Source organism: Anomalospiza imberbis, chromosome 23 (assembly GCF_031753505.1).
Source record: "Anomalospiza imberbis isolate Cuckoo-Finch-1a 21T00152 chromosome 23, ASM3175350v1, whole genome shotgun sequence".
Classification (NCBI taxonomy): Eukaryota; Metazoa; Chordata; class Aves; order Passeriformes; family Viduidae; genus Anomalospiza; species Anomalospiza imberbis.
In genome coordinates this window covers 4,756,444-4,780,217 of record NC_089703.1, presented here as the reverse complement: position 1 = coordinate 4,780,217, position 23,774 = coordinate 4,756,444, and the positions used below count along the sequence as shown (strand labels likewise).

The following is a 23,774-nucleotide window of genomic DNA, read 5'->3' as shown; positions in this document are numbered from 1 at the left end:
GGGTGCTGGAAGAGAGAGCACAGCAGTTTTTTGGGGGGACACCAATTTAAACACAAGCCATCTGCCTGACGCTTCCCTGTGTCCTGTCACTAACATCCCAAATGCACTAACTCTTTGGGAGCAGCTTGCTCTTTTCCAATGTTCCACCCTGGTAGAGCCTGTGCTTGGATGGGGGAAGGTATTTTGGGTTTTTGACCCTGTTTTACACTTGAATCACAATAAAAAACTTAAATAATTTGACCCATCTTTTGGCAGGTAATATAAAACCTTTGTGTGAGCAGCACAGCACTCCTTTGGCTTAGTTTTAAGCAATTTTAGAAGTGTGTGTGTCCACAAAACCACAAAACTCTACCTCTTCTCTGGGCTAGGGGGGTGGGGAGGGTGGGGACCGTGTCCTCCTCTTTTTCAGGCCATGGGTGACAATGACATTGGTTTTCCCCTCTGCTGTATGAGGTTCTCATCTGCCTAAGCCCTCACAATACTCAGGTGGGCTGACAAAGGGCACAGAAAGGTGTGTGAGACAAATCTTGTGTCCTGGTGGGGGGAGAGCAGCCAGGTTACAAGGAACCAGCAGTTTGTTAGAGGACAAACAAGTCTTGCTGCATTTCTCTCAGCAGACACCTTTAAGGGTTTCACTGCAGCAATAAACCCACCCTGACCACACTGGTCATGCCAGTGAGAGTTCCACATCCCTAAATATCCACACTGGCATCACCAGTGGGGCCATGCCAGGCATCGAGTCAGGATGAGCAGCTCCTCACCACTTCCCACTGGGCATTGCTGCCCCATTCCCAGGGCACTGCTGCCCCAGCCCAGCCTCACTGATGTCTGGGGATGTGATTTTTTAAGAACAAGCCCCAGTAAGAGCTGCTTTCCCCTGGGAGCAGAGCCTGGAATCATGTGGAGGTTTCTGACTGAGCACAGGCAGTGCAGGATGGGTTTGGTCCTGTGAAAACCAGTGGGAATAATGGTGTCTCCTGGCTGTCCCTATAAACCATGACAAATCTGTTTTTTTCAGAGGTGGGTGCCATCCCAGAGGGTGGATGTGAGTTTAGCCCAGCACAGAGGATGCTGCTGGCCCAGGTGGGCAGGGTTAGGTGGTGCTGTGTTTTACACACAGTGTTCCTCCATCCTGTGTTCTCACTCGTGCCCTCGCATCCCTCTCTCCCCCAGGCTTATGCAATGATGCTGTCCCTGTCTGAGAACGCTCCCCTCCACACGTCCTCCCAGAACTCTCTGGGGGCTTGGCTGGACATGGCAGGAGCAGCTTCAGAGTCGGGGACCTTTAACCCCATCAACCACCTCTGAGAGGTCCACAAGGCACTGGCCGGAGCCCAGGCGAGGGGTGGTGGTGCTGCAGCCATCCCAGCAAAATCCCAGCGAGCAGAAGATGGATGAGAGGGCCTCAGGGAGTCGTCTGGACTTTGGGCTGAGAAGGAAACCTGTCACATCCGACCTACACGTCCTGCATTTTTATCTCTCTAGAGTTTTCATTTCTAATTTATCAGAATGAACCTCTCCCAAACTGGATAACCCTGAAGCAGCCCCAGGATTTCACAGCCTGTAGGAATAGCATGAGCAAGACACGAATTGCAACAGTGCAATCCAAGACTGGCCCCTCCAACCTTCCAAACCGGTGTCACTGAGCCAGCACAGCCTGAGCAGGAACGACAGCTTGGAACCACAGGGCAGCATTTCCTTCCCATCCAGCTGAAATGGTGAAGCACCAAGGGAAGACAGCCAGGTGTGACTTGTCCCCAGTGCAGTTGTGACACAGCCACTGAAGTGATGCCAGGGAAAGGCAAATTCAACCCACTTAACTGAGCCCCTCAAAAGAATTCTGCACTCCCACCAAAACACCATCTTGTCCTTTGTTCCCAGCAAACACTGGCACAGTGCAAAGCTCCTCCAAGGCGAGGCCACCTTGCCTGCAGTCATCATGAGCCACATGCAGCTCCCAGCTGAGACGTGTCCAGCCTGGAACAGTGCTGAGGTGGGGGTGACAGATGTGTCACATGGACACGGATGTTCGGCTGTGCCCTGAGCGAGGCTGGCAGAGTTCCCTGCCCCTCCTGGTTCCAGTGAGGCCAGCATGGGCTGGGAGTGCCTGGGACAGAGCCAGGGTGGTGGAGCTCCTGGAAATGCTTGGATTTGCCCAAGCAGAGAGGTCATGGGATAAAGCCTTCCCCAGCTGGAAGGAAACGTGTGCTGGGCGAGCCTCGCCTCACCCGGGGCAGCTCGGACACGTCTGCTCGTGTATCAGGGTTTCAGGGTGACATCACCCCTGCTGATGATGGTATCTCTGGCACAGATCTCTGATTCACACCGTTGTTTTGGCCTGGTTTTCCCTCTGCACCGCCTGCTGCTGATTGGCCTGTAATTTAAGTAGAAAGATGAACATTTCCATGCTCCAGCTTCCTGAGGGGTGCAGAGCATGGAGATAAGAATCCAGCTGTGTCTCTGACTCTAAAATTTCTCATAGAGATTTTATGAGTGATTTCCAATCACTTTTAAACCTCATCTTGTCTACTGATATACAGCAGCTTCCACAAATCCTGTGGGCTTTGTGCTGTTCTCCACTGCAATTCCCATCTGCTGTTGGAGCGGGGAATTTGGACATGACATTCCTTTTTGGAATGGTTAGGAAAGCCATGGAGAAGGGCAGATGGAGGGTTCTAAGCCAGTCTAGTGTGGGAAGCTTCATTCCAACAGGCCAAAACAATGGAACAAGCTCCCTGAGCAAAGCAGACTCAGAGTTGGGTGTGACACCTTTGCAAGTCAGCTTTGCACCCAAGAGCACATGTGAGGCTGATTTTGGGGAGCCTCAGAGTGCCCCCACAGGAAAGCAACCAGGGTGGCTTTGGTACACAGGGAACAAAAGATAAATTAGCAGCACCAGTGTGTTTCCCAAGGAAATTTACCCTCCCCTTTTTGGTTTTCCACGACATCCTGTGAAAGTGCCCAAGGCTCTGAGAGCACCAGACGGTGTGACTGAGCTGCTTCACGTATTTGCACAAAGCTCCTGGGTAGGCAGAGCCCGAGAGCTGACCCTGCCGGAGGAATCCCGGCTCTGTGGAGGAGAGGGACAGCCCATCCCGTCCCATCCCATTCCATCCCATCCCATCCCATCCCATCCCATCCCATCCCATCCCATCCCATCCCATCCCCACTCCACAGGCTGCAGCACAGCCCTGCCCAGGCACTTGGCCTTTAAATTATTCCCACAGGGGCCAACTGAAAATAATAAAAGAATTGTTTCTTTTCCTGATGGAATTTATTTTAATCTGTATATAACTTGTCATTTTGGGCTAATTCCTTTCTTATTTTATTTCTTCCTTAACAGTATTTTTTTTTAACATTAGCTATCATTCTTGTGAAGAAATCATGTTAATATAAGTATGTAGTGAAGGACCAAAATCGTGCTGATGAGGTTGGATGTTGGATAAGCAGGGAGCAGGAAGATTTTGTCCATGTGCCAAATGAGCCCAGTCAGTGCTGCCAGTGGTGCTGCTGATCTCCAGACAATCATCCCTCGGCTCCCCTTTGCCTTGAAGCTCCTGGGGCATTAGAGAAAGCTTCCAGTGATTGGGAGCAGCACAGCAGAAGGAGGAGGAGGCTAGTGGAGATGCTGTGCCTCGATGGCTCTGCTCCAGGAGAACATGAGAACAGCCTTAAACATGGGGATGGATCCATCCTGTCCCATTCCAGCTGCAGCTCCATGACTCCTGGCAGCCACTCAGAGCACACCATGTGTCTGAACATCTCTCTGCCATGCTGGAACAGGATCTGTGGGCAGCAGTGAGCGTTTGTGTGCTCTGACCATGGTTTGTTCACCCTTGAAGAAACCGCAGGGCAGGTCAGCATCGCCCTCCACAGCACGGGGAGGTGACAGAGCAGCCGAGGGAGTGGCACTGAGCTGGACACCAAAATGTGGGCCAATACTAAGGAATGCAAGTGTTATTGTGGGCATTGATTTGGGGTATTTATGGTTTCCCCGTCCCTCTCTCCGCCCTGCTGCCAGTTGTGTCATTTCTCCAGAAGCACTTGGTCAGGTCCTTGCTCTGACTGAGCTCACACTGTCACTGTCCCCTTCCCCAGGCTCATCCTGGCTCTCCATGGATCTCCTGAAGGCCCCTGGCCAAGGACAGGGAGGTATTATCCAGCCAGGGATTGAAGACATTAAAAATATAGGGTTTTAAGTATTTTTTTTTTCTTTTCATATTTCCTAACTCAGTTTTCCCCCATTTTCTCTAGCTTGTGTTGTAGGATCTCCCAACTCCTCTAATTTAGCACTGATTAAAAGTTTCAATTTTTCCCATTAAGATAAAGAAACAGGAAGCCTCACTGAACTTCTGTTAACCTCTACCTTTCGTTGGATTGCACTTGGAATGTGCTGCAGCTCACAGCAGGTGTGGAGGTTCCATTTTGCTGCTTTAGCAGAGAATCTCACCCTTTCAAAGCTGCTTCCCGAGAGGTTTGTGTCTGCTAGCAAAGCACTGCTGGCTTCCCAGTGCTGGGGAAGCTCTGGGAGTTTTGGTGAGACATGGAGCTGTGGTGTCCAACCCCATGGACACGCTGGGTTCCAGGGCAGGTGAGGGTGGCAGGGATGGGAAGTGGCTGTGTTGTGTCCAGTAGCCAGGGCACCGCTCCAGTGTGGTTTAAACCCAGAGCTCTGTGTAGGATCTATTTATTTAAAGTATTTTCACAGCTGCAACAGCACAGAGGAGAGAATGAGAAGCCCTGGGGATTTTTGGATTGGTCGGGTGGGGCTGGGAGCTGCGCAGGGCTGAAGTGTTGGTGCTCGTGAAGGGCCCTCGCTTTGGTCAGAGCTGGACTTTCCTGCCTGAGCTGGTCAGGGAGGAGGATGTGGGTCTTGTGTCTGTGCATTCCGCACTTCCCACCAGCTCACAGCTGGAGGCTGGTCCTGGTGTGATTGCTGTGGCTGGTGCAGACAGCTGGGAGCTCTCTGGTGGGATGAGCTGAGGTTCTCCCAGGGGATGTGCTGAGGTGCCAGGTCCTGCAGGACACACTGAGGCACCCAGTTCTCCTGCTGGGCTGCTGGGTTCTTCCCTGGGATGTGCCCTTTGATGCTCAGGCTGCTGTGGCCAGGTGCCTTTCCAAGGTGTCCCAGGCCAGCAGGCCGTGCCTCGCCGGGCACCACGGGGACCTCGATGCGCGGGAGCCCAAACCCAAACGGGGCTGAACAAACACCAGCCGGTGTACTCAGCTGATTTGGGGACAAACACCCTGCTGGGCTCCTGTCCTCCCTCGGACAGTGCAGAGGAAGCTTTTGCCCCCTCCCCAATCAGCACTTAGGCACTCAGTGGCTGCTCTTGGGAGCAGCTCCTCTCTGCCGTGGCGCGGACGGAGCCTTTCAGAAGCACTTGCACAATGAGGTGAACGTGTTTGGCGCTGAGCATCAAAGCACTGGATCGTGAGCCCCCCGTGCCCCCCAGCCAGGTCAATCTGCTGACTTCCCACTCGGTTTTTACGTGCTGTACTGTGTGTGTGTGTGTGTGGCGGGGGGCGGGGGGGCAGCGCTGGGGACCCTGCCCCTTTTGGGGGGGACCCTGAGCCTTGGGGACAGCGCTGTCCCCAAGGGCAGGAGCGGCATCGCTCGGGTCAGTGCTGGCAACACAAAGGGCAAAACCCTCTGCTCCTCGCCGGTGGTCAGTAGTGTTCTCACAAAGCCATGAAACTTCTCCGTAGTGTTGAGTGAAACTGTGACTAAAATGTTCTTGAATGATTCCGAGGTTCTTTTTTTCTCTTTCTTCTGTCGTTAATTCTTATTACCACTTTGGAAGAAGAAATTTAAAAAAAAAAAATTTAAAAAAAATTAAAAAAAAAAAGAACGAAAAAGAAAAAAAAGGCAGCTTTGATTTTCCAAATGTGCAATTCACATGTGAACAAAGTAATTCTGAAAGTAATTCTCAGTGTATTTTACATTCTCATTGCTCTCTTCAAAGCAAGAGATGTTTTGCCCTGATGTCATTTCCAGCCTGCAGAAGATGTAATTTAAAACATATATATATTGTGCTTGCAAGAATCATAAATCTGTGCATCCTATGTCATTCCTTTTCCCATTGTTACAATACAGATATGATTTAGGTTGGATTTTTTTTTCCTTTAGACCTGTATAGTGTTTTTTTAAATCAATTGTAAATGTCTGGTTTTCATATAATGTTTAAAAAACATTGAGAAAGAGGATGGTGCTTGTTCCATATCATTCTTGATTGTATATTGCTTCTGTTATGTTTATAAGTAAACTGTGCATGACTTGTGTTTAGCAGTCATTATTGTGTCTGTTTGTGAAATTTTTATTAAAAAGAAAAAATTCCGTAGATGCACTTATTGTATATGTGATTAGATTTTGCGTCCGAGGCTCGAAGCCTCGAACTGCCAAGGAAGAAAGAAAAAGTGTTGGCAGTTATTAATTAATATGGAATCGCTTTGTTGGGAGCATAATGAAATAAAAGATATGAAGTGTAGAAAATAATTAAACAAAAAAAAAGGCAATTTTACAAATTTCATTTTGATGCTTGTGATAAAAGACAAATGTACTTGTGTAGAGAAATTCCTTTAAAATAATGAATAGAAAAAGCTGATTTTGAGGTTAATGCTGTAGAATAGGAATGTATACCAAATGTAATCTTTCCAATGCTACAATGAATTTATACATGAGATTGATATGCAATAAACCTGTGTGCTTTTATAAGCAGTGGTCCCATGAGCTTCTTTTCATGGAATAACCATGGAGAACATCCCCAGTAATGGGACATTGGGTGTGTCACTGTCTGGCTTTGCTGCTCTGCGGTACCTCTGGGGTCTGATGTCGTGTGTGTGTGGTTTGTAATACTCAAAATAGCTTCAAAAATTAAATTATGGCCACCCCACTTGCTGCTGAGGTCAGAATCATGGAATTACAGAATGATTAAAGTTGGAAAAGCTCTCCAAGACCATCCAGTCCAGCCTGTGCCCAATCCCCACCTTGTCACCCAGAACAGAGCACTGAGTGCCATGTCCAGGACTTCCTTGGACACCTCCAGGGATGGGGACTCCAAACCTCCCTGGGGAGCCCCTGCCATGGCCTGACCGCCTTTTCCATTAAAAAATTCTTCCTCATATCCAATCTGAACCTCCCCTGGCACAACTTGAGGCTGTTTCCTCTCATCCTGTCCCTTATTGTCCTCCTGTCAGGGAGCTGTGCAGAGCCAGAGGTCCCCCCGAACCTCCTTTTCTCCAGGCTGAGCCCCCCCAGCTCCTTCAGCCTCTCTTCACAGGACTTCTCCAGCCCCTTCCCCAGCTCTGTGCCCTTCTCTGGAAGTGTTTCAGCCCCTCAATGTCTCTCTTCTTGTGAGGTGCCCAGAGTTGGACAGAGCCTCCCCAGTGCAAAGCAGGTCCATCACATCCCACTGATGGGACGGGATGCTTGCACAGGGAGGAGTGAGAGTATTCCAGGGTGGGAGAAAGTGTTGAGATGGGGCATCGGTGAGCTGATGGAAAATGTCAAGCATATTTCCTTTCCCTACCAGAGCGCAGAGCGAGTGAACTGCCCAGTGATAGCGGTCAGATGGTTCAGCTCCAGGGGACCCTGGGAGCAGAAATTACTTGAAAGCCGGGTCTTTGAGCTAAAAACCCCCATTACACAACTGATGAATGGCCTCGCTTCAAAAAGTCATTCATGGTGATCAAATGATGGTGTCCCACATTCGGGATAATGGCCTTTCCCCGGAGATCGGGAGGGTTTCAGTCGGAGCTGAACCCTTGACTAGGAGCCCTCCTCTCGTTGGAGCCTTTCTCCTTATTAGCCCCGGAGGGAAAGGATAAAAAATCTATGGGATAAGAAAGCTGTGATAATGGGGCGATTGTCAGGCAGGCCCCGGAGTGGAGAGAACAGAGGCATTTCAAAGAATATTGCTGACAAGTGGACTTTGTCATGCACGAAGTGCTTAAGATTCACCACAAACAAGTGAGAAAAAGGCCCCATTTGGAGGATGGGGAGGAGCAGAACAGGGGGGCAAAAAAGAAGGTCAAGGAAAAGTCTGTTCCCAGTGAAGACACAGAGCACTGTTGAGCCTTACTGGGCAGCTGGGTTACTGGGCGGCTGTCAGCAGCCTGACCCTCAGATCCTCTTTCCCAGTAGCTGCAGCGCCCAAAAGCAGCCAAAACTGGTGTTTTGTGCATCCGGAGGGATCGCCCGAGGTTACCTTCGACCACTGAAGACGCAACTAAAGCGAGCATCAGACATGCCTGCAGTAAGGGACAGTCCCTGAGCTGCTGAAATGCCGAGTGTGTGTCGGCCAGACGCCGAGGACAGCCGGGGCACACTCGTTTGTCACCCGCTAACGTGACAGGAGAACGACACCGAATAATCCCCCCGCCTTCAGTGAGCTTGCAGGGGCGGCTTTAGGGGATGGAGAATGCCGAGATTCCAGGGGCCTGCAGCGACGCTCCGCGCACACACCTGATGAACACTCATCAAGAAGCAGCAAAACACTGTTCCTAGAGAGGCTTCATTATTTTTTCACCCCTAGGAAGCCGGAGCGACCCCGGGACGGGGCGCGGCAGGGAGCCGCTGCTCGGAGCCGGGAGGTGGGGGACCCCGGACACCTCCAGCCCGGCACTGCCTCGGGGGCCGGACCGGCACCTCCCCCGGTCCCGCCCCGGTGCCTCCCAGCCCTTCCTGGTCCCTCCCATCCCGCCCCGCCGCCGCCGCCGCCGCGCTGGCTCCGAGGGGCGCGGGTAGGTGCGGGCGCAGCGGGCTCGGGGCGGGGACGCTGCGGAGGGACCGGGGACCCCGGGGAGGGACCGGCACCGCCATCGGCACCGGCACCGGGGCTCCCGGGCAGCCGTGCGGGCGGCGGCCCCGAGCGAGCGGCTGCCGAGCGCCTTCCGGGGAGGGGACGGCGGGGAGCGGCTGTGCCGTCCCTCCCGAGGCGCAGCCGGGGCTCGTCCTCCCGCGGCTCTGGCCCCGCTGTCCCCGAGGGTCTCAGCGCCCAGCGGTGCCGGGGGGTGGTTGGGTCCATCGCAGAGGGGTTTGGGTGCTTCCCGGGGCTGTATCCCGCCGTGCTCCCAGCCCATTTAGAGCCCTGCGCCCTGCACCGCAGCCCTGGGCACGTAGGGGTGGAAGTACCGAGTTACGGTGCCCGTGTGCCACCGCGGGCGGTGACACGGGGGATCGATGCCCTGTGTGGCCACCGAGCCTCCCTCCAGCCCAGCACCGAGAGCTGTGCATGCTGCAGCCCCAGACCCTCTGCGTTCAGGCCTGTTTATTGCCACCAGGGCTTAGGATAAGCTTCGTCCTCAGCTAGGATGGGGTTAAGAGCGGAATGTGGCGCTTTGCTCGTCCGAGGGACTCTTGGCAGACCTCTGGACACAGAGCATGTGTCCCACATCCGAGGACAGTTGGAATGAACAGCATCTCTGTCAAACGAGCTGTTGTTGATGGGTCTGTGCTGTCCTCCCGCCAGTCATTCATGGAGGGAAAAGCACGGTCCAGCCTTGGTTTGTTTCCTGGTCTTTGAAAGGGAACAGCTTGGAGATGGCACTGGCACACAATGGGATCTCAGTTGAGGACAACTAAACCGTAATTTCTCCCGAAGTTATGTAATAGGCAGAGGGCTTAAAATGCTCTGTCTGTTCTGTAGGTGGCACAGGAGGGGATGAGTTACCTTAACCCCAGCTGGGGAGCCCCAGGGACTGGGGCAGGCGTTTTTGTGGGCGGCGCGGTGTGGGGCAGGTTGGAGCTTGGCGGAGCACAGGGTTCACGGCCGGGGATTCCACAGCCCGGGGGAGGTGGCATTCAGGAGGGTGCAGGCTGGCTGTGGTGGCTGGCAGCACCCCAAAGGGCAATGAGGGGACACAGAGGTGTGGCAGCAGCGGGGCTCGGGGAGGCTCCAGGCCTGCCCGGCTCAGGTCTGAGCCTGCCCGCGGCCTGCGGCACGGCCTGGCTGCTCCCATGCCTGGCTGCTGCTGGTTCTTGACCACGTCCTGGGGCCCCCTGTGACCCACACGGGCGGCCCCACAAGGAGCAGGGTGGTGACACCATCCCCAGTGTGTCCATACAGGCCCTGCCTGCGGAGCGCCCTGGGGAGGTGGAGGCCGCGTCCTGTGCTGTCCCAAGGTTCCTGTGGCTCAGAGTAAATTCCTGCTGCCTTACTGGGAGGTGTTCAGCCACCTGTCAGTCTGTCTGTCTGTCCTCCTCAGCTTGCTGCTCCCCTGGGCCACCGCCATGTCTCGGGGCTCCTCTGGTACCTCTGTGGATGACAAGACCTTGCTCCTGGAGTACCGATGCCACCCAGTGCGCCCACAGCCCCCCAGCCCGACGTGTGGCCCTGGGAAGCGCAGCCCCACCACGGCTCCCAGTGCCGCCCCGCTGTCACCACTGGCCTCCCCCACCTCGACCGAGCCCCGTCGCATCGTCCTCAGCACGGACAGCCCTGCCGCGCTGAAGGTGGGAACGCAGCAGCTCATCCCCAAAAGCTTGGCTGTCTCCTCCAAGCCCAAGAACAGCCCCTCCCGGCACCAGAGCTTCGGGGCGAGCCGGGAACCCCTGAGCCCCGACCCGAAGCGAGCGGCCGTCCCCGTCCTGGCCCTGGAGGCGGAGGATGAGGATGATGGCGGAGGGGCCCTCAAGCGCAACCTGAGGAACATGTCCTACCGCGCGGCCATGAAGGGGCTGGGGGCTGAGCTGGAGCCAGCCAAGGCCCCTCCCTCGCTGAAACCCGTGTCTGAGGATGGCAGTGCCCCGCCCGACCGCAGCCCCGGCAGGAGCAAGGTGGGTTTAGCGCCCGCTGTCCCCCCTGCCAGGCAGGGATGAGGTCCTGCTTTCCTGGTGGTGACGGAGGAGCTGCAGGGCACACAGCTCCAGTCAGTTCGGCAGCTGCTTTGCTGAGCCTGGTGTCGTGAGTCGTGCCTTGGGAAGCTCCGTGTCACCAGCAGATGCAGCAGGTCCCTGGAGAGGCCGGGAATAGCTGACATGGTTTTCGTGGGGAGTGGAGGTGGACGCTTGGCAGGCGGCTGCGGGCTGTTTGCAGGGTGGGGCTGGCCGGGAGAGCGGCTCCAGTCGTACACAAACATGGGTGAAGCACGTCTGGGGAAAGGGAGACTCCAAAGCAGGCAAAGTCCAGGTGGGAGAGAGATTTGACAGCAGCAGTGCAAGTACAGAATGGTTCTGAGCATGACCCTGGTTATATGGGAGGTGAAAGCTGAGTCACCTGGGTAAGGCAAACAGAGCCCACACAAAAGCCAGGCTGAAAGAACAGGGTGGTGTGGGCCAACTGGCACAGGTAACTCCCCCTTTTCCTGAAGGAGTTTTCCCAGGGCCTCAGAAGTGTGGTAACCACAGCAGGCTCTCCTCTTGCCCTTGCAGAGAACCCTCGGGCGGAAGCGGGTGCAGAAGCGTGGTGGCTCGTTCAAGGACCGTGAGTGCTCCTGGCCCCTGGCCCCTGTGCCTTCCCCACTGTGCTGCTCCCTGGCCATGACCCGGGGCCATGGCTTTTGTCTCTATTCCCCCGAAGCAACAGGAGCATTGCTGCCCTGCTTTCCCACTCCTGAGGCTGATAACGCTCCAGTTGCTGCCCTGCTCACAGATGGATGGCTCCCAGGGAAAATGGGAGAGCTGTGGGAGGCTGTTGGGAGCAGGAGCCGCTGGGTAATCAGTGCAGTGCAAAGTCCAACCTCATCAGGGAGTTTCTGTCCCGGGCTCGCTGGAACTTGGTGGCTTGTGGCCAACAGGGCAAGGCAGCGGTGGTGGGAAGGGAAGCCATGAGCTGGGAGAGGCTTCTGTGTTGACCTCGTGTCTTGTCCTCCGCAGAGCCCCGGCTGTATCAGGAGATCCGTGAGAGAGGTCTGAACTCTGTCAGCCATGAGTCAGATGAGGACTTGCTGGAGGAGGCCCTGCCAGAGGAGCCGTCCCCTCTGGGTGCTGCTATCGTGGTGCAGAGCTACCGCCCGGCCCAGGTGACCTGGAGCCAGCTCCCAGAGGTAGGGGCAGCAGCCTGGAGGGTCTGAGAGCTGTGAGGGGATAATTCCACACCATTAGTGCTTGCACTGGGCTGGCTGGGACACACAGAGTCTACCCCAGGCCGTTGGGCTTCACCCGCAGCTGAGGGGAAGGCAGGTGCTCCTTGCTGGGCTTCCCCTACAGACTGTGGGGACAGAAATCTTCATCCAGGGAGTGGGAGCAGCTGCTGGGGGCTGGTGTGCTGGGTGATGATGCAGGAGTGAGTGGTGGTGGGCAGTGGTGGTGATGTGTGATGGTTTGTGATGAGCTGTGATGGGTTCCTTTGGTGTGTGGTAGTGTGCTGCAGTAATGGTTTCTGATGGGTTGTGATGGTTTCTGATGGTTTGTAATGGTTTGTGATGGGTTCCTTTGGTGTGTGCTGGTGTGTTACAGTGTGTGATCGTTTCTGATGGGTTGTGGTGCTGTGTTACAGTGTGTGATGGTTTGTGATGGTGTGTGGTGGTGTGTTACAGTGTGTGATGGTTTGTGATGGTTTCTGATGGTGTGTTACAGTGTGTGATGGTTTGTGATGGTGTGTGGTGGTGTGTTACAGTGTGTGATGGTTTGTGATGGTTTCTGATGGTGTGTTACAGTGTGTGATGGTTTGTGATGGTTTCTGATGGTGTGTTACAGTGTGTGATGGTTTGTGATGGTGTGTGGTGGTGTGTACTGGTGTGTCACAGTGTGTAATGTTTTGTGATGGTTTCTGATGGCGTGTGATGGGTTCCTTTGGTGTGTGCTGGTGGGATGGGCCATGGGGTGGCTGACACGGCCCCAGACTGCACTAGAGGGCGTGCAAGGACCGTGGTTCCTGCTCATCCACAGGTTCTGGAATCGGGCATCCTGCAGAGGATCTCCCCCGAGGAGCGCAAGCGGCAGGAGGTGAGAGAGGCCTGGGAGGTGCCCGGGAGCACAGCAGGGGCACCAAAGGCTGTGGGACACACGTGCCTCTGTCAGGGTCAGCTCCAGGTGGAGCAGGGCTCGGCTCAGCTCATGGTGCTGCTGCTTCCAGTGCTGGCAGTGCTGGGAGGGCTCACCTGCACTAATTGGTGGGGAAACAGGCTGATAGGATGGGAAAACATCTTCATGCTATGGCTTTTCAGTGACTGAGTGTCTTAAAACACACTGGGATTATTGGCATTGGCCAGGCCATGCACGAGGTGACACAGAGAACCAACATGGAGCCAAGTCATTCCCAGTGGCTTTGTGCCAAAGAGTATAAATAAGATTTAACAATTAATTCCCAGCTTTATCCAGTCAGTTTATGTTGTTGCATCTTCCCTGCTTTCTCCAGGCAATGTTTGAGATCATCACTTCTGAGTACTCCTACATGCACAGCCTGAGCATCCTGGTGGGCCACTTCATGAGGTCAGAGGAGCTGAAGGAGACCATGACTCAGACAGAGCACCACCACCTCTTCTCCAACATTGGGGACATCCTGACAGTCAGCACGAGGCAAGTGGGGCCTGGGGCTGGGACCAGGCAGGCCTGGGAGGGGACCCTGAGCTTTTTATTTGTAGTGCTAAACCAACCATACTTTGGATTGTTGAAGGTACTCACTGGGAGGTGGGGAGGAAATGCCTTGGAAGCCGGCGCTCGGCGAGCTGTGTCCATGTGGGAAGGCAGCAGGGGGAGTATGCAGCAGCCCTGGGAATGGCTGCGGGGGTGTTGAGGGCTTGTGGCTCCCTGATGGGGCAGAAATAAACCTCACGGAGGGCTGAGGTGGAGGAGGGATCCCATGCAGGAATGGAGGAAGCGTGTGCCTCTGGGGAAGGCGTGGGTGTCTCAGCTGCTGGAGCTGCCCTGCCAGAAGGGATCCAGGCCCCATCTCCTCTGGGAAAAATGGGGAAAAGCAGCAGTAGGAACATTCAGTTTGTCCAGCCCTAGTGAGTCCTGTGGTGAGGTTGTTTAAATTCTCTCCTCAGCTTCTTTGAAGACTTGGAGAAGCGACACCAGGAACACCTCCTGATCCCTGACATCAGTGACATCGTGGAGGAACACGCCTCGAAGCACTTCAACCCGTACATCAGCTACTGCTCCAATGAAGTCTATCAGCAGAGGACACTGGAAAAGCTGCTGTGAGTACAGGGCTTGGGCTGGCCAAGGAATTGCCTCCAAGGGGCTCTGGGCTCCAGGGACTCCAGAGGTCCATAACATGTAGGGACATGGATGGGCCTTGTTCATCTCCAGGCCAAGTCTGAGTCTGTTGTTGGTACATCTGTGTCTTTACCCACCTTTTGGTGGGCTCACCGTCTCTCTCTGGGTGCTTTTCCACCACCTGCTGTGGGATCAGTTCCATTTCTGCCCAACTGGGCACTCCAAGCCTGGCAGAGCACCCCAGGCAGTGCCATCACTGCTCTGCATTTCCAGTGTGTGGAGAGCTGCTGGAAAATCCTGAGAACTGAAGAACAGAGTTAATGGAGCTTTCTTGTCCTGTTCCAGAACCACAAACCCCTTATTTAAAGACACCCTGAAACAAATTGAAAGGAAGCCAGAGTGTGGAGGCCTGCCATTGATCTCATTTCTCATTCTGCCCATGCAGAGGGTAACACGGCTGCCTTTGCTCTTAGATGTAAGTAGTCACACGGTGGCATTGCTTAGCACCTCTGAAGAGGTGACTCTGCTATTCCCTCTGTTTGCTGAGCCCAGGACAGCCTCTGCTTGGAGTTCCAGCCCTCTGGAGCTGGGCCCTGGGTGCTGAGCCTGGATGCTCCTGTATTCAGGAGAAGCATTTGGATAACTCTCAAGCACATGGTGGAATTCTTGGGGTGTCCTGTGCAGGATCGGGAGTTGATCTTAATGGGTCCCTTCCAACTCAGTATATTCTGTGATTTATATCCAGAGCAATCTCCTTCTCTGGGGGATGTCAAGTGTGCAGCTTAAAGCTCTGTGAATAACACTTCATGTCTTGGTGCCACCCATCTGAGCGACCTGAGCTTCTTCTGTGCCGTGTCTGGGTCCCAGGGTGGGGTGGCACAAGTGTCCTGGTCAGGCAGCCCAGGAGTGGAAATCAGGCTTTGCATTCTTCATGGAAATCTGCTCTGAATGGCCAAGCTGCTGGATGTGGGATTTCCAGTAACTGCTCCCAGTCTGTGGTGGGTTGCAGGGCTGAGGGCCAAGGGGGGACCAGGCATGTATCAGACATGAAACCCTCAGATTCACAGCTCCCAGCACTGTTAAACCTTCCTTTGACCATTGGGAACAGCTCAGTCAACGTGTGGCATCCTGAAATCCCTGGGAAGCAGCTGATGCTTCCTTCTCTGAGGTGCAATGTCACTAAAGCTTCTTATCTTGGAATTCTAGACTGTCCAGCAAAAAACAAACGCACGCACTGCAGCGTACGGAGCTGCCACCCGCGCTGTGAAGGCCATCAGCAAGGTGAGGCCCAGCTGCCAGCCCTCCACCTCTCCTCCTGCCAGCTCAGCCCTCTGGAGCACTGATCCAACGCTGCCATACCAGCCTCTCATTTCCCTCCCAGCATCAGCTCACTTGAGGCTCCTCTGCTCCAAACAGCTGTCGGATGAACTCTTCTTTTCCCTTCTTGCTTTTATCACCTGATCTTGGTTTGTTCCTTCTTCTTGTCCTCTTTTCTTCTTTCCTCTTTGGCCCATCTTTGTCCTTCCTGAGACAACTCTCACCATGGTATTTGGGGATCTGGGCAAAGGGCAGTGAATGAGGCAGAGAGGGAAGTGTGGAGCGCAGTAGTCACAAGCTGTGCACTGTCTGCGCTCCTGGATCTCGTCTCCCTGTGTTTTCCCATCCACTGGTCAGTCACACAGGCCAAAGGGCCACAGAGACTGCGGTCACCACCGTGCCAGTGGTGACTCTTCCTTTCATCCCCCTGAAGAGCAGCTCTTGGCAGCACATTCCTGCTGCTCCCAGTCTGTCCTGCTCTCACATCCGAGCAGAGTCCTCCCCTCTGTGATTGTCCATCCTCCTGCCTTGAGCTCTTCTCAGATGATTAATTCTTCCTTCTCCTGTCTCTCCTCAGTTTTGGTGCAGGTTCACTTGAGTCCTTCTCCAGGCAGAGCCCATGTGCCATCTCTCTCCAGGAGAGCATCCCACTGCCTTTTCCCAAACCTGGTGTGAAGCCTGTGCCAGGAATTGTCTGTCTCTACTGCTCAGGGCAGCAGGACAGTCCCTAATGCTGGGGGTGGTGTGGGAGATGGATGGGCTCAGTGTCTGACCCTTCTCCATTTCCCTTGGGATGTTTTTCTCCTCCCAGCTGGTCAAGAGCTGCAATGAGGGAGCTCGGGCTATGGAGAGGACAGAGCAGATGTACACCTTACAGAAACAGCTGGAATTCGGGAAGAAGAAGGTGAGGTCTTGTTGGAAGTGGTGGTGGGAAGTCTTCTGGGGCCTTTAGGCAGGTCAGACCTGTGCTGGGAATCCTTCTGGGAAGCCTGGACTGGACTGTTGGATGCAGGCAGTTTCTAAAGGACGTAGTAAAGCCATGACAGTGTCACCCACTGCTGGGGTCCAGGGGCTGCATCTCTTGAGTGTGCTGGAATGGGGTATAGCAAAAAAACGTGGCAAACCCTGGATACAGGAAGAAATGATGATGTCTGCTCCAGATCAGAAGGCTGAAGGATAGCTTTATTAAAACTATACTATATTACATTAATATACTATTTAAAGAGATACTATCTTATTTTACATACTTACTTCTTACTTACCTGTCTAACTAACTATAAACTCGTGACTCTGCTGAGAGTCCGAGACACAGCTGGATCCGATCGGTCATTGAACTTAAACAACTTTCACTAGAATCCAACCCAGCAATCACTGCAGGTAAACAATCTCCATACCACATTCCACATGGGGAAAACAAAAGAGTAAAGATAAAGATTGTTTTCTTCTCTCTGTGCTTCTCCTAAGAGACAGAATTATGTCTTTTTGTCCAGAGAATGTAAATGTCACAACGGGGTGCACGGCCTGCCCCCTGGAAAATCCTTTATAAAGGACACTTAAACGCTTGTGGTGTCCATCCCAACCGACCACGGTGCCACTGACGTTCACTTCCTGCCTTGATTTTGCCTGCTGCTGGTGAGGAGGGCAGTGGCTCAGCCTTTCCTGGTGCTGTTCCAGCCTTTCCCGCTGATCTCGGTGTCCCGGTGGCTGCTGAAGCGGGGGGAGCTGCACCTGCTGCTCTCGGAGGAGGCCGGGATCTTCCGCCGCGGCGCCGGCCGCCTCTGCCACCTCTTCCTGTTCAATGACGTCCTGATCATCACCAAGAAGAAGAGGTGAGGGCCCTGCCTTTCCCTGAAGAACAGCTTAGGGGATTAAACCCCAATTTCCCGAGCAGTACATACCAGAGATATCTGTGAGATTTCCCTGTGTCCACCTTTGTGAGCTGTCCCTTGTCAGCCAGAAGAGTCACAATGGTGGCTTTGCCTCAGTGGGTGGGTGGCCAGCAAGTCCCCAGAGCCATGTCCCACCCTGAGCATCAGCTCCAGGCTGCTCTGGCAATGCCTGCGGAGCCTCCTGTGCCGGGCTGGCAGCTGGGAAGTGGCCTGGACTCCACAGCTGAGGCGCTGATCCCATCTGTGCCGCAGCGAGGAGAGTTACACGGTCATTAACTACGCCACGCTGGACCAGGTCACCGTGGAGAAGGTGGAGAGCTCAGACCCACCCTCCCCTCCTCCTGGCAAGGCTGGTGGGCACCTGCTGCGAGTGGTGCTGGAGAAGGACAGCGAGGGCCGGCGGGAGGAGGTGGTGCTGTCGGCAGAGACGCTGTGAGTGCCACACTGGGATTTTGCTCTAGCTCGTGGGATGAACTGGTGCCCTGGGAATCCTCTGAGGGTTCTGCAGATCTCCCTTTACCCCCACATTCCTCCTCCACGGAAATGGGGATGTGCACAGCCTTCTCCCAGGCTCTGTTCCTTCCTCTCTCTTATATTTCCCATATAATTCCTATATCAGCTTCCCCTATCCAAGTGAAGCAAAGCAGCTGGGCCATGTGTGCCACTTGGGAAGTGTCTTTAAACTGAGTCTGATCAAATGCTTGTCCAATCTGCCTCCCCTGGAAAGCTTTCATCCTGCTGGGAATGTCCCAGCTGCTGCTGGCCACAGAGATGCTGTCCTAAGGCTCTCTTTGTGTTTCCCTCTGGCAGGAGCGACCGGGCCCGGTGGATCTCGGCGCTGATGCACAGGGAGAAGGAAAAGCCTGACACCACTCCCAAAGGAGGTACCGTGTGCCAGAGGGCAGCCTGGCTCTGCTGGGTTTCCCTGTCACACCAGAGCATTTGCAGGCCCAGGTTTCTACCTGGTTCTCCTCCACTCTTGCCAATGGAGAGGCAAACGCCACGCCTTGCTCCTGAGGAGTTGCCTCCCATGAAGTTATCAGTATCAATTGACCTTAAATACATTTCCTGGGAGGCACAGTGGAATTCCAGGAATGCGTTCAGCTGTTGTTAGAGGAGGTTTGACGAGCTTGGAGGGATAAGGGGCAGGGACAGGAGGGAATGGAGCATGCTGTGCTGTGGAGCACTGGGTGGGTGCTGGGGGGTGATGGCTGAGCAGGGGGCTGTGCCTGCTCACTGTCCCTGCTGTCCCCTGTCCTGCAGACCTGAGCCAGGTGGAGATCACCCGTGCCTACCTGGCCAAGGAGGCAGACGAGCTGTCCCTGCAGCAGGCAGATGTTGTCCTGGTGCTAGGGGGAGAGGACGGTGAGTGCCAGGGAGCGCGGGGCTGGGTGTGGGGCAGGCTCTGACCTCAGCAGAGCTGGGGCAGAGGGAACCTTCAGTGATCCCTGGGGACTGAGTTTGAGCAATTGCAGAAGCTTCCAGGAAGCCCTGGCTGCTGGTGAGACCCGTGGCACTGGCTGGTGCTGTGTCCCAGCAGGTGACAGTGGGTCCTGGGGGGCTGAGGGAGGTGGCACTGCCATGGGCAGCTGTTGTGTTCCTTAGGGATGACTCCTGTGTGCAGACTCTGGCTGGCACCAGCAGTAGAGGCCTCAGAAGTGAGAGAAAACACCCCCCCCAGAACAGGCAGTAAATCAGAAACCTTCTCCCCTGCCATCCCTGTGATGCCTTGTGAAGGCTGACCTAGAACAGAGACTAGACAGAGCTAAAGAATAAAGTAGGGGTTTATTAGGAGGCCTCAATGGATCCACCTTAGGCAGCACAGCCAGGGCTACACCCCAGGTGAACCCAAAATGGTCCCAAAATGGACACCCATTCACGGGGTCTCTCACTTTTAGAAGTTCTGCTCCATTTGCATCTTGGAGTTCATTGTCCAATTCCAGCTTTAGCCCATGCAGTCCCATCCTGCTTGTTTTTCTCTCTTCAGCCCACGTTGTTTGTGCTCTTGAGCCTGAGGTTTGGATCATTTGTCCTTGGTCCCCAGCTGGAGAAGGAATTGTTTTGTCTCCCTGCTCTGTGCAGAGAGTTCAGCATCCCATAATGTGAAGCTCAGAGCCACACACTAAAGCAGCACAGAATCTGAAAAACAGAAAAGCTAAAACCTGAGGCATCACCTGGCTACCTCTAGCCAGCACCCCTAAGGGAGGGGAGTGGTGCATCCCCAGGATCCACGGCCCTTCCTGGCCCTGTCACCAGCTCTGTTCTCTCCTAGGCTGGTGCTGGGGGGAGCGTTTGCGGGACGGGGAGCGGGGCTGGTTCCCCCAGGCCTGTGCCCGGCCCATCACGAGCCGCGTGGCCGCCGAGGGCAACGTGCGGCGCATGGAGCGGCTGCGCATCGAGACCGACGTGTAGGGACAGCCCGGAGGGACCCCTCTGCCTCAGGGACCCCCAGACCTCTGCAGACTGAGCCCACGGAGAGGAGGCGGCAGCAGAGCCTTTCTTCTTGAGCTGTGCTTGCCTCAGGTGGCAGATCTCATGGGCCAGGACGGCTCTGTGTGGCAGCTGTGACACAGCAGCTCCCTCTGTGAGAGCCGGCGCCAGGCGCTCCTGGCAGCGCTGGCACTGGTGACCCGGAACAGGCTCCGGGAGCAGCCGAGGGCTTGGCTCAGGTTGGAAAGCTGGAGCTGTTCTGGGCTTTGAAGTGCCCGTGCCACCGTCTCCATCCCTGCTGGAAGCTGAGCCAGCACCTGCTGCACACCTGGTGTGGGGAGAGCACACCCCAGTCAGGCTTTGTTTGGAGCTTAAATCCATGTGCTTGGCTTATTCTTCAACCCAGTTTTTGCTCCTGTTTCTCTTTTTTCTGTCTCTCCCCCCAACAATAATTCTTGGGCCCTTCGGGCAGAGCCATGCCCTGCACAGGTGAGGTGATGCCAGACACTTTTGGGTCACTTGATAAAATACTTGATGCCAGAGTTGTTTCCATGGAGTGAGCTCTGGGGCCAGGAATGGGATTATGCTCCAGGCAGAGGGGGAAGCAGGGGCAGGATGAGGAGCAGTGCTGCAGCTCCCACCTGCCTTTCCCTCCTCCCAGCCGGGGAGGGGGCTCTGCTCGGGGCTCACCTGTGCAGGGGACGTGGCAGCTACGATTTTGGGGTGAGCCAGCCCCATACACTGCCAACTTCACATTGACAGGGGCAGCGTTGATCTAAGGTCTGTTTTGATCAAAATGTTCAACTGTAAATTAAGGTAGCAATAAATTCTTGGATTCCAATGAACTCTATTAGTGCTGAGTGTCCCTGAGTGTGACAGCTCCAAGGAACCAGGTTGTCCCAGCCATGAGCCCTAAAATGAAACTTCATTGTGCTGCTGGCATTGCATATTCTGACACAATATGCACACCTCATGAAACACCCTCCAGAGCCCCTGCCAGGCTGCTGTCACCTGGAGCAGCTGTCAGGTGCATTTGACTGAGACAGACAAGATAAGTAGAAACTCAGCCAGGCTTTCAGTTTATTTCTTTTAACTGTGGAGAAAGTAACATTTTTCATCAGTGCTAAATTAAAGAAGATCCAAAAAGGGAGACAGTACAAGAAAAGAGGAAGCAAACAAACTGGATTTAGAAATAGGAACAGGAAAAGAACATTATATAAAAACACAGGTACAGGGCTTGCTCTGAGCAGCTGCCAGGAGTCATGGAGCTGCAGCTGTAATGGGACAGGATGGATCCATCCCCAGATTTAAGGCCTTTCTCATGTTCTCCTGGAGCAGAGCCATCGAGGCACAGCATCTCCACTGGCCTCCTCCTCCTTCTGCTGTGCTGCTCCCAATCACTGGAAGCTTCCTCTAATGCCCCAGGAGGTTCAAGGCAAAGGGGAGCCGAGGGATGATTGTCTGGAGATCAGCAGCACCACTGGCAGCACTGACTGGGCTCATTTGGCACATGGACAAAATCTTCCTGCTCCCTGCTTATCCAACATTCAACCTCATCAGCACGATTTTGGTCCTTCACTACATACTTATATTAACATGATTTCTTCACAAGAATGATAGCTAATGTTAAAAAAAATACTGTTAAGGAAGAAATAAAATAAGAAAGGAATTAGCCCAAAATGACAAGTTATATACAGATTAAAATAAATTCCATCAGGAAAAGAAACAATTATTATTTTCAGTTGGCCCCTGTGGGAATAATTTAAAGGCCAAGTGCCTGGGCAGGGCTGTGCTGCAGCCTGTGGAGTGGGGATGGGATGGGATGGGATGGGATGGGATGGGATGGGATGGGATGGGATGGGACAGGGCTGTCCCTTTTCTCTGCAGAGCTGGGGTTCCTCTGGCAGTGGCTTCACCTGCCCAGGAGCTTTGTGCAAACAGACAAAGGGGACCCTGTGTCCTGGCCAGGGTGGTGTGGTGACACTGGAGTGGTGACATTCCCTGCTGCTGCAGGTGACCAGGTGCTGACTATGACTGGCATGGCAAAATAACTCAGGATTCAGGGCTGGGCGAGGCCATTCCAACTGGGATTTGCATTGACCAGATGAGCCAGCACTTTGTCTCCATCCATGCAGAATCTCTGACTTCCACACTCGATTTAGGCTTCCTTCTTCTTGGAGTGACACAGGCAGCACCATGGACTGACAAACTGCTGGTCCATGGGCTGGCAAACTCCTGGTCCATGGGCTGGCAAACTCCTGGCATGAAGAACTCCAGGCTCCTGACAAGCTTGTCCAGCACAGCCTGTTCTGTCAGGATGCACCAGTTCTGCAGGCGAGCCCTGTGTGTTTTCCCCTGGCAAATGGTCACTTACAGTAAAACACCATGGAAAATTCAAATTTAAAAAAATATTCAAGTGAGGTGGTGCATCCACAGGAGGCCCAGTCTCAGGAGAGCTGGGCACTGTCAGTCATCAGTCCTGACAACACTGTGGTGCAGCTTCCCATAAATATTGATGCATAAATACCTGATTTGGAGCACGATTTCAGCCCCCTCCCCAAGCCCAGCACCCAAAAGTTCAAGGCCAGCCATGTGTCACAAGCTGTCAAAGTCCACTGTTCCCTGACCAGAATTGATCCCTCCTGAACTGGTCATGTGGTCTCTGGCCAAAGGCATGCACTGGTGTGGGCACACGTGTCCTCACGGCCAGCCCGCGCTGGCACAGTGAACTGGTTATACTGGGCGCTTCAGCCTCACTCAGACCACCCCAAAAGCAGCAGCTGGGGCTGTCAGGAGACGAGAGCTGCTCAGGTGGCTCATAAATGAGTTCATTACAGGTCATTGGCTTCTTCAGGTGGCTGCTTGGTGAAACCAAGGGAGGGCTCCCAGAGCAGGACCTACTTCTCTGCTGGCCGGAGCCCCTCCGGGGGTGGTGGTGGCCTGGTGGGTGGCAGGGACTGCGTGGCTGGAAGGGAAGACAGGACAGGGCAGCCCTGCTGCAGGGCAGACCCTCCACACTGCTGCCCTGCCTGGGGGCACATTCCCTCCCCACTCCCCTCCCCACTCCCCTCCCCACTGGGAGCTCTGGTCCCAGCCTGCGGGTTTGGGTCAGACCCTCCTGCCCCCCGCCCAGCACCCACGGGGGTCACTCTGAGCCCACAGGTTTGGGCAGACATGAGGAGTGTGGGGGTTTCACTGTGGTTGGTGCACGGGATCAACGTTCCAGCATGCTCATTAGAGAGTGGGATTTGTGCCCTGGCTATTCCAGGGGCACATTTGTGGCCAGGCTGCTAAACAGCTTTGTTTCTGACACTTCATAAACCTCCCTCGTGGCTGCAGTGACAGCAAACAGATCCGAGCAACTGAGGGGTTTGGAAGAGGAATGTGCTACCCTACGTGACTGGATTGAGCTGATTTACTGCTCCCAAACCCAACCCCCAGGACAGGACCCACAGCCTGAGCACAGGTACAGCCTCCCCTCGGGTTCTGCCCCAGGACAGTTGTCCCTTCCGTGCCCTCACCTTCCCGGCAGGTGGGTCCCGTGTGGCCGTTCAGGCACAGGCACTGCCCGGTCCGGGCGTTGCAGTAGGAGCTGCTGGGGGCACACTGGCAGGCCAGGCGGCAGTCGGGGCCGAAGTGGGTGGGCCGGCAGTCTGCAGGGAGCACAGAGCTCTCAGGCTGCTGCCCGTGGCACAGCGAGCAGGAAGGCTCAGAGCTTTCCCGGGATGCTGCAGGCAGAGTCTGCTCGTGCTGGGTGGAGGAGAGGGCAGAGAGCTTTCTGCTGCGGTGACACAGGACACCGGAGCGTCCCCAGGCCTCCAGGATGTCCCTTCAGCCTTTTGACCGTTTCAATCTGAACGCACGGGCTCTGGAGGCTGGAGGAGAATTTCCATTCACATCTGACTACCAACAGGGGCCAGAGAGGTGAGTGCCACTGCGCCTCTCGCTCTGTGAGGTGACACACACCAGAAAAAAAAGCCCCTCCCAGCTTTCTGGGAGCAAACCCCCTGTCACACAGCCCCCTTCCTCCCCTGCCC

The 23,774-nt window shown here is 54.7% G+C and overlaps 3 protein-coding genes across 6 annotated transcripts in view; 2 read left to right on the top strand and 1 right to left on the bottom strand.

Moving 5' to 3' along the window:
* PRDM16 (PR/SET domain 16) overlaps positions 1-1,956 on the top strand; it is a 298,478-nt gene extending 296,522 nt beyond the window's left edge. For all 4 annotated transcript variants that reach the window (XM_068171625.1, XM_068171626.1, XM_068171624.1 and 1 more), the window contains one exon: positions 1,174-1,956. In XM_068171625.1, coding sequence (XP_068027726.1) covers positions 1,174-1,308 — 135 coding nt within the window. In that variant the 3' untranslated portion in view covers positions 1,309-1,956. The remainder of the gene's footprint in view (positions 1-1,173) is intronic.
* Positions 1,957-10,168: 8,212 nt separating this feature from the next.
* On the top strand, positions 10,169-20,580 carry ARHGEF16 (Rho guanine nucleotide exchange factor 16). The gene is made up of 14 exons (XM_068171644.1): positions 10,169-10,777; positions 11,372-11,423; positions 11,816-11,985; positions 12,830-12,886; positions 13,299-13,459; positions 13,930-14,082; positions 14,447-14,576; positions 15,308-15,382; positions 16,230-16,322; positions 17,093-17,247; positions 17,560-17,739; positions 18,118-18,191; positions 18,571-18,672; positions 19,580-20,580. Exons 1-14 carry the CDS (start codon positions 10,232-10,234, stop codon positions 19,717-19,719), a joined length of 2,088 nt encoding a protein of 695 aa, XP_068027745.1. The 5' UTR covers positions 10,169-10,231; the 3' UTR covers positions 19,720-20,580.
* Positions 20,581-20,793: 213 nt separating this feature from the next.
* Positions 20,794-23,774, bottom strand: part of MEGF6 (multiple EGF like domains 6) — a 40,489-nt gene continuing 37,508 nt past the window's right edge. Inside the window, exons 33-34 of the mRNA XM_068171643.1 lie at positions 23,259-23,390; positions 20,794-22,702 (exon numbers count right to left, since the gene is read on the bottom strand). Coding sequence (XP_068027744.1) covers positions 22,635-22,702; positions 23,259-23,390 — 200 coding nt within the window. The 3' untranslated portion in view covers positions 20,794-22,634. The remainder of the gene's footprint in view (positions 22,703-23,258; positions 23,391-23,774) is intronic.

Excerpts from the sequence above, each read along its gene's own strand:
- ARHGEF16 (XM_068171644.1), top strand. The coding sequence starts at position 10,232 with ATGTCTCGGGGCTCCTCTGGTACCTCTGTGGATGACAAGACCTTGCTC. Across the intron at positions 12,887-13,298 it reads AGGAGCGCAAGCGGCAGGAG|GCAATGTTTGAGATCATCAC; the intron begins GTGAGAGAGGCC and ends TGCTTTCTCCAG. Across the intron at positions 15,383-16,229 it reads CTGTGAAGGCCATCAGCAAG|CTGGTCAAGAGCTGCAATGA; the intron begins GTGAGGCCCAGC and ends TTCTCCTCCCAG.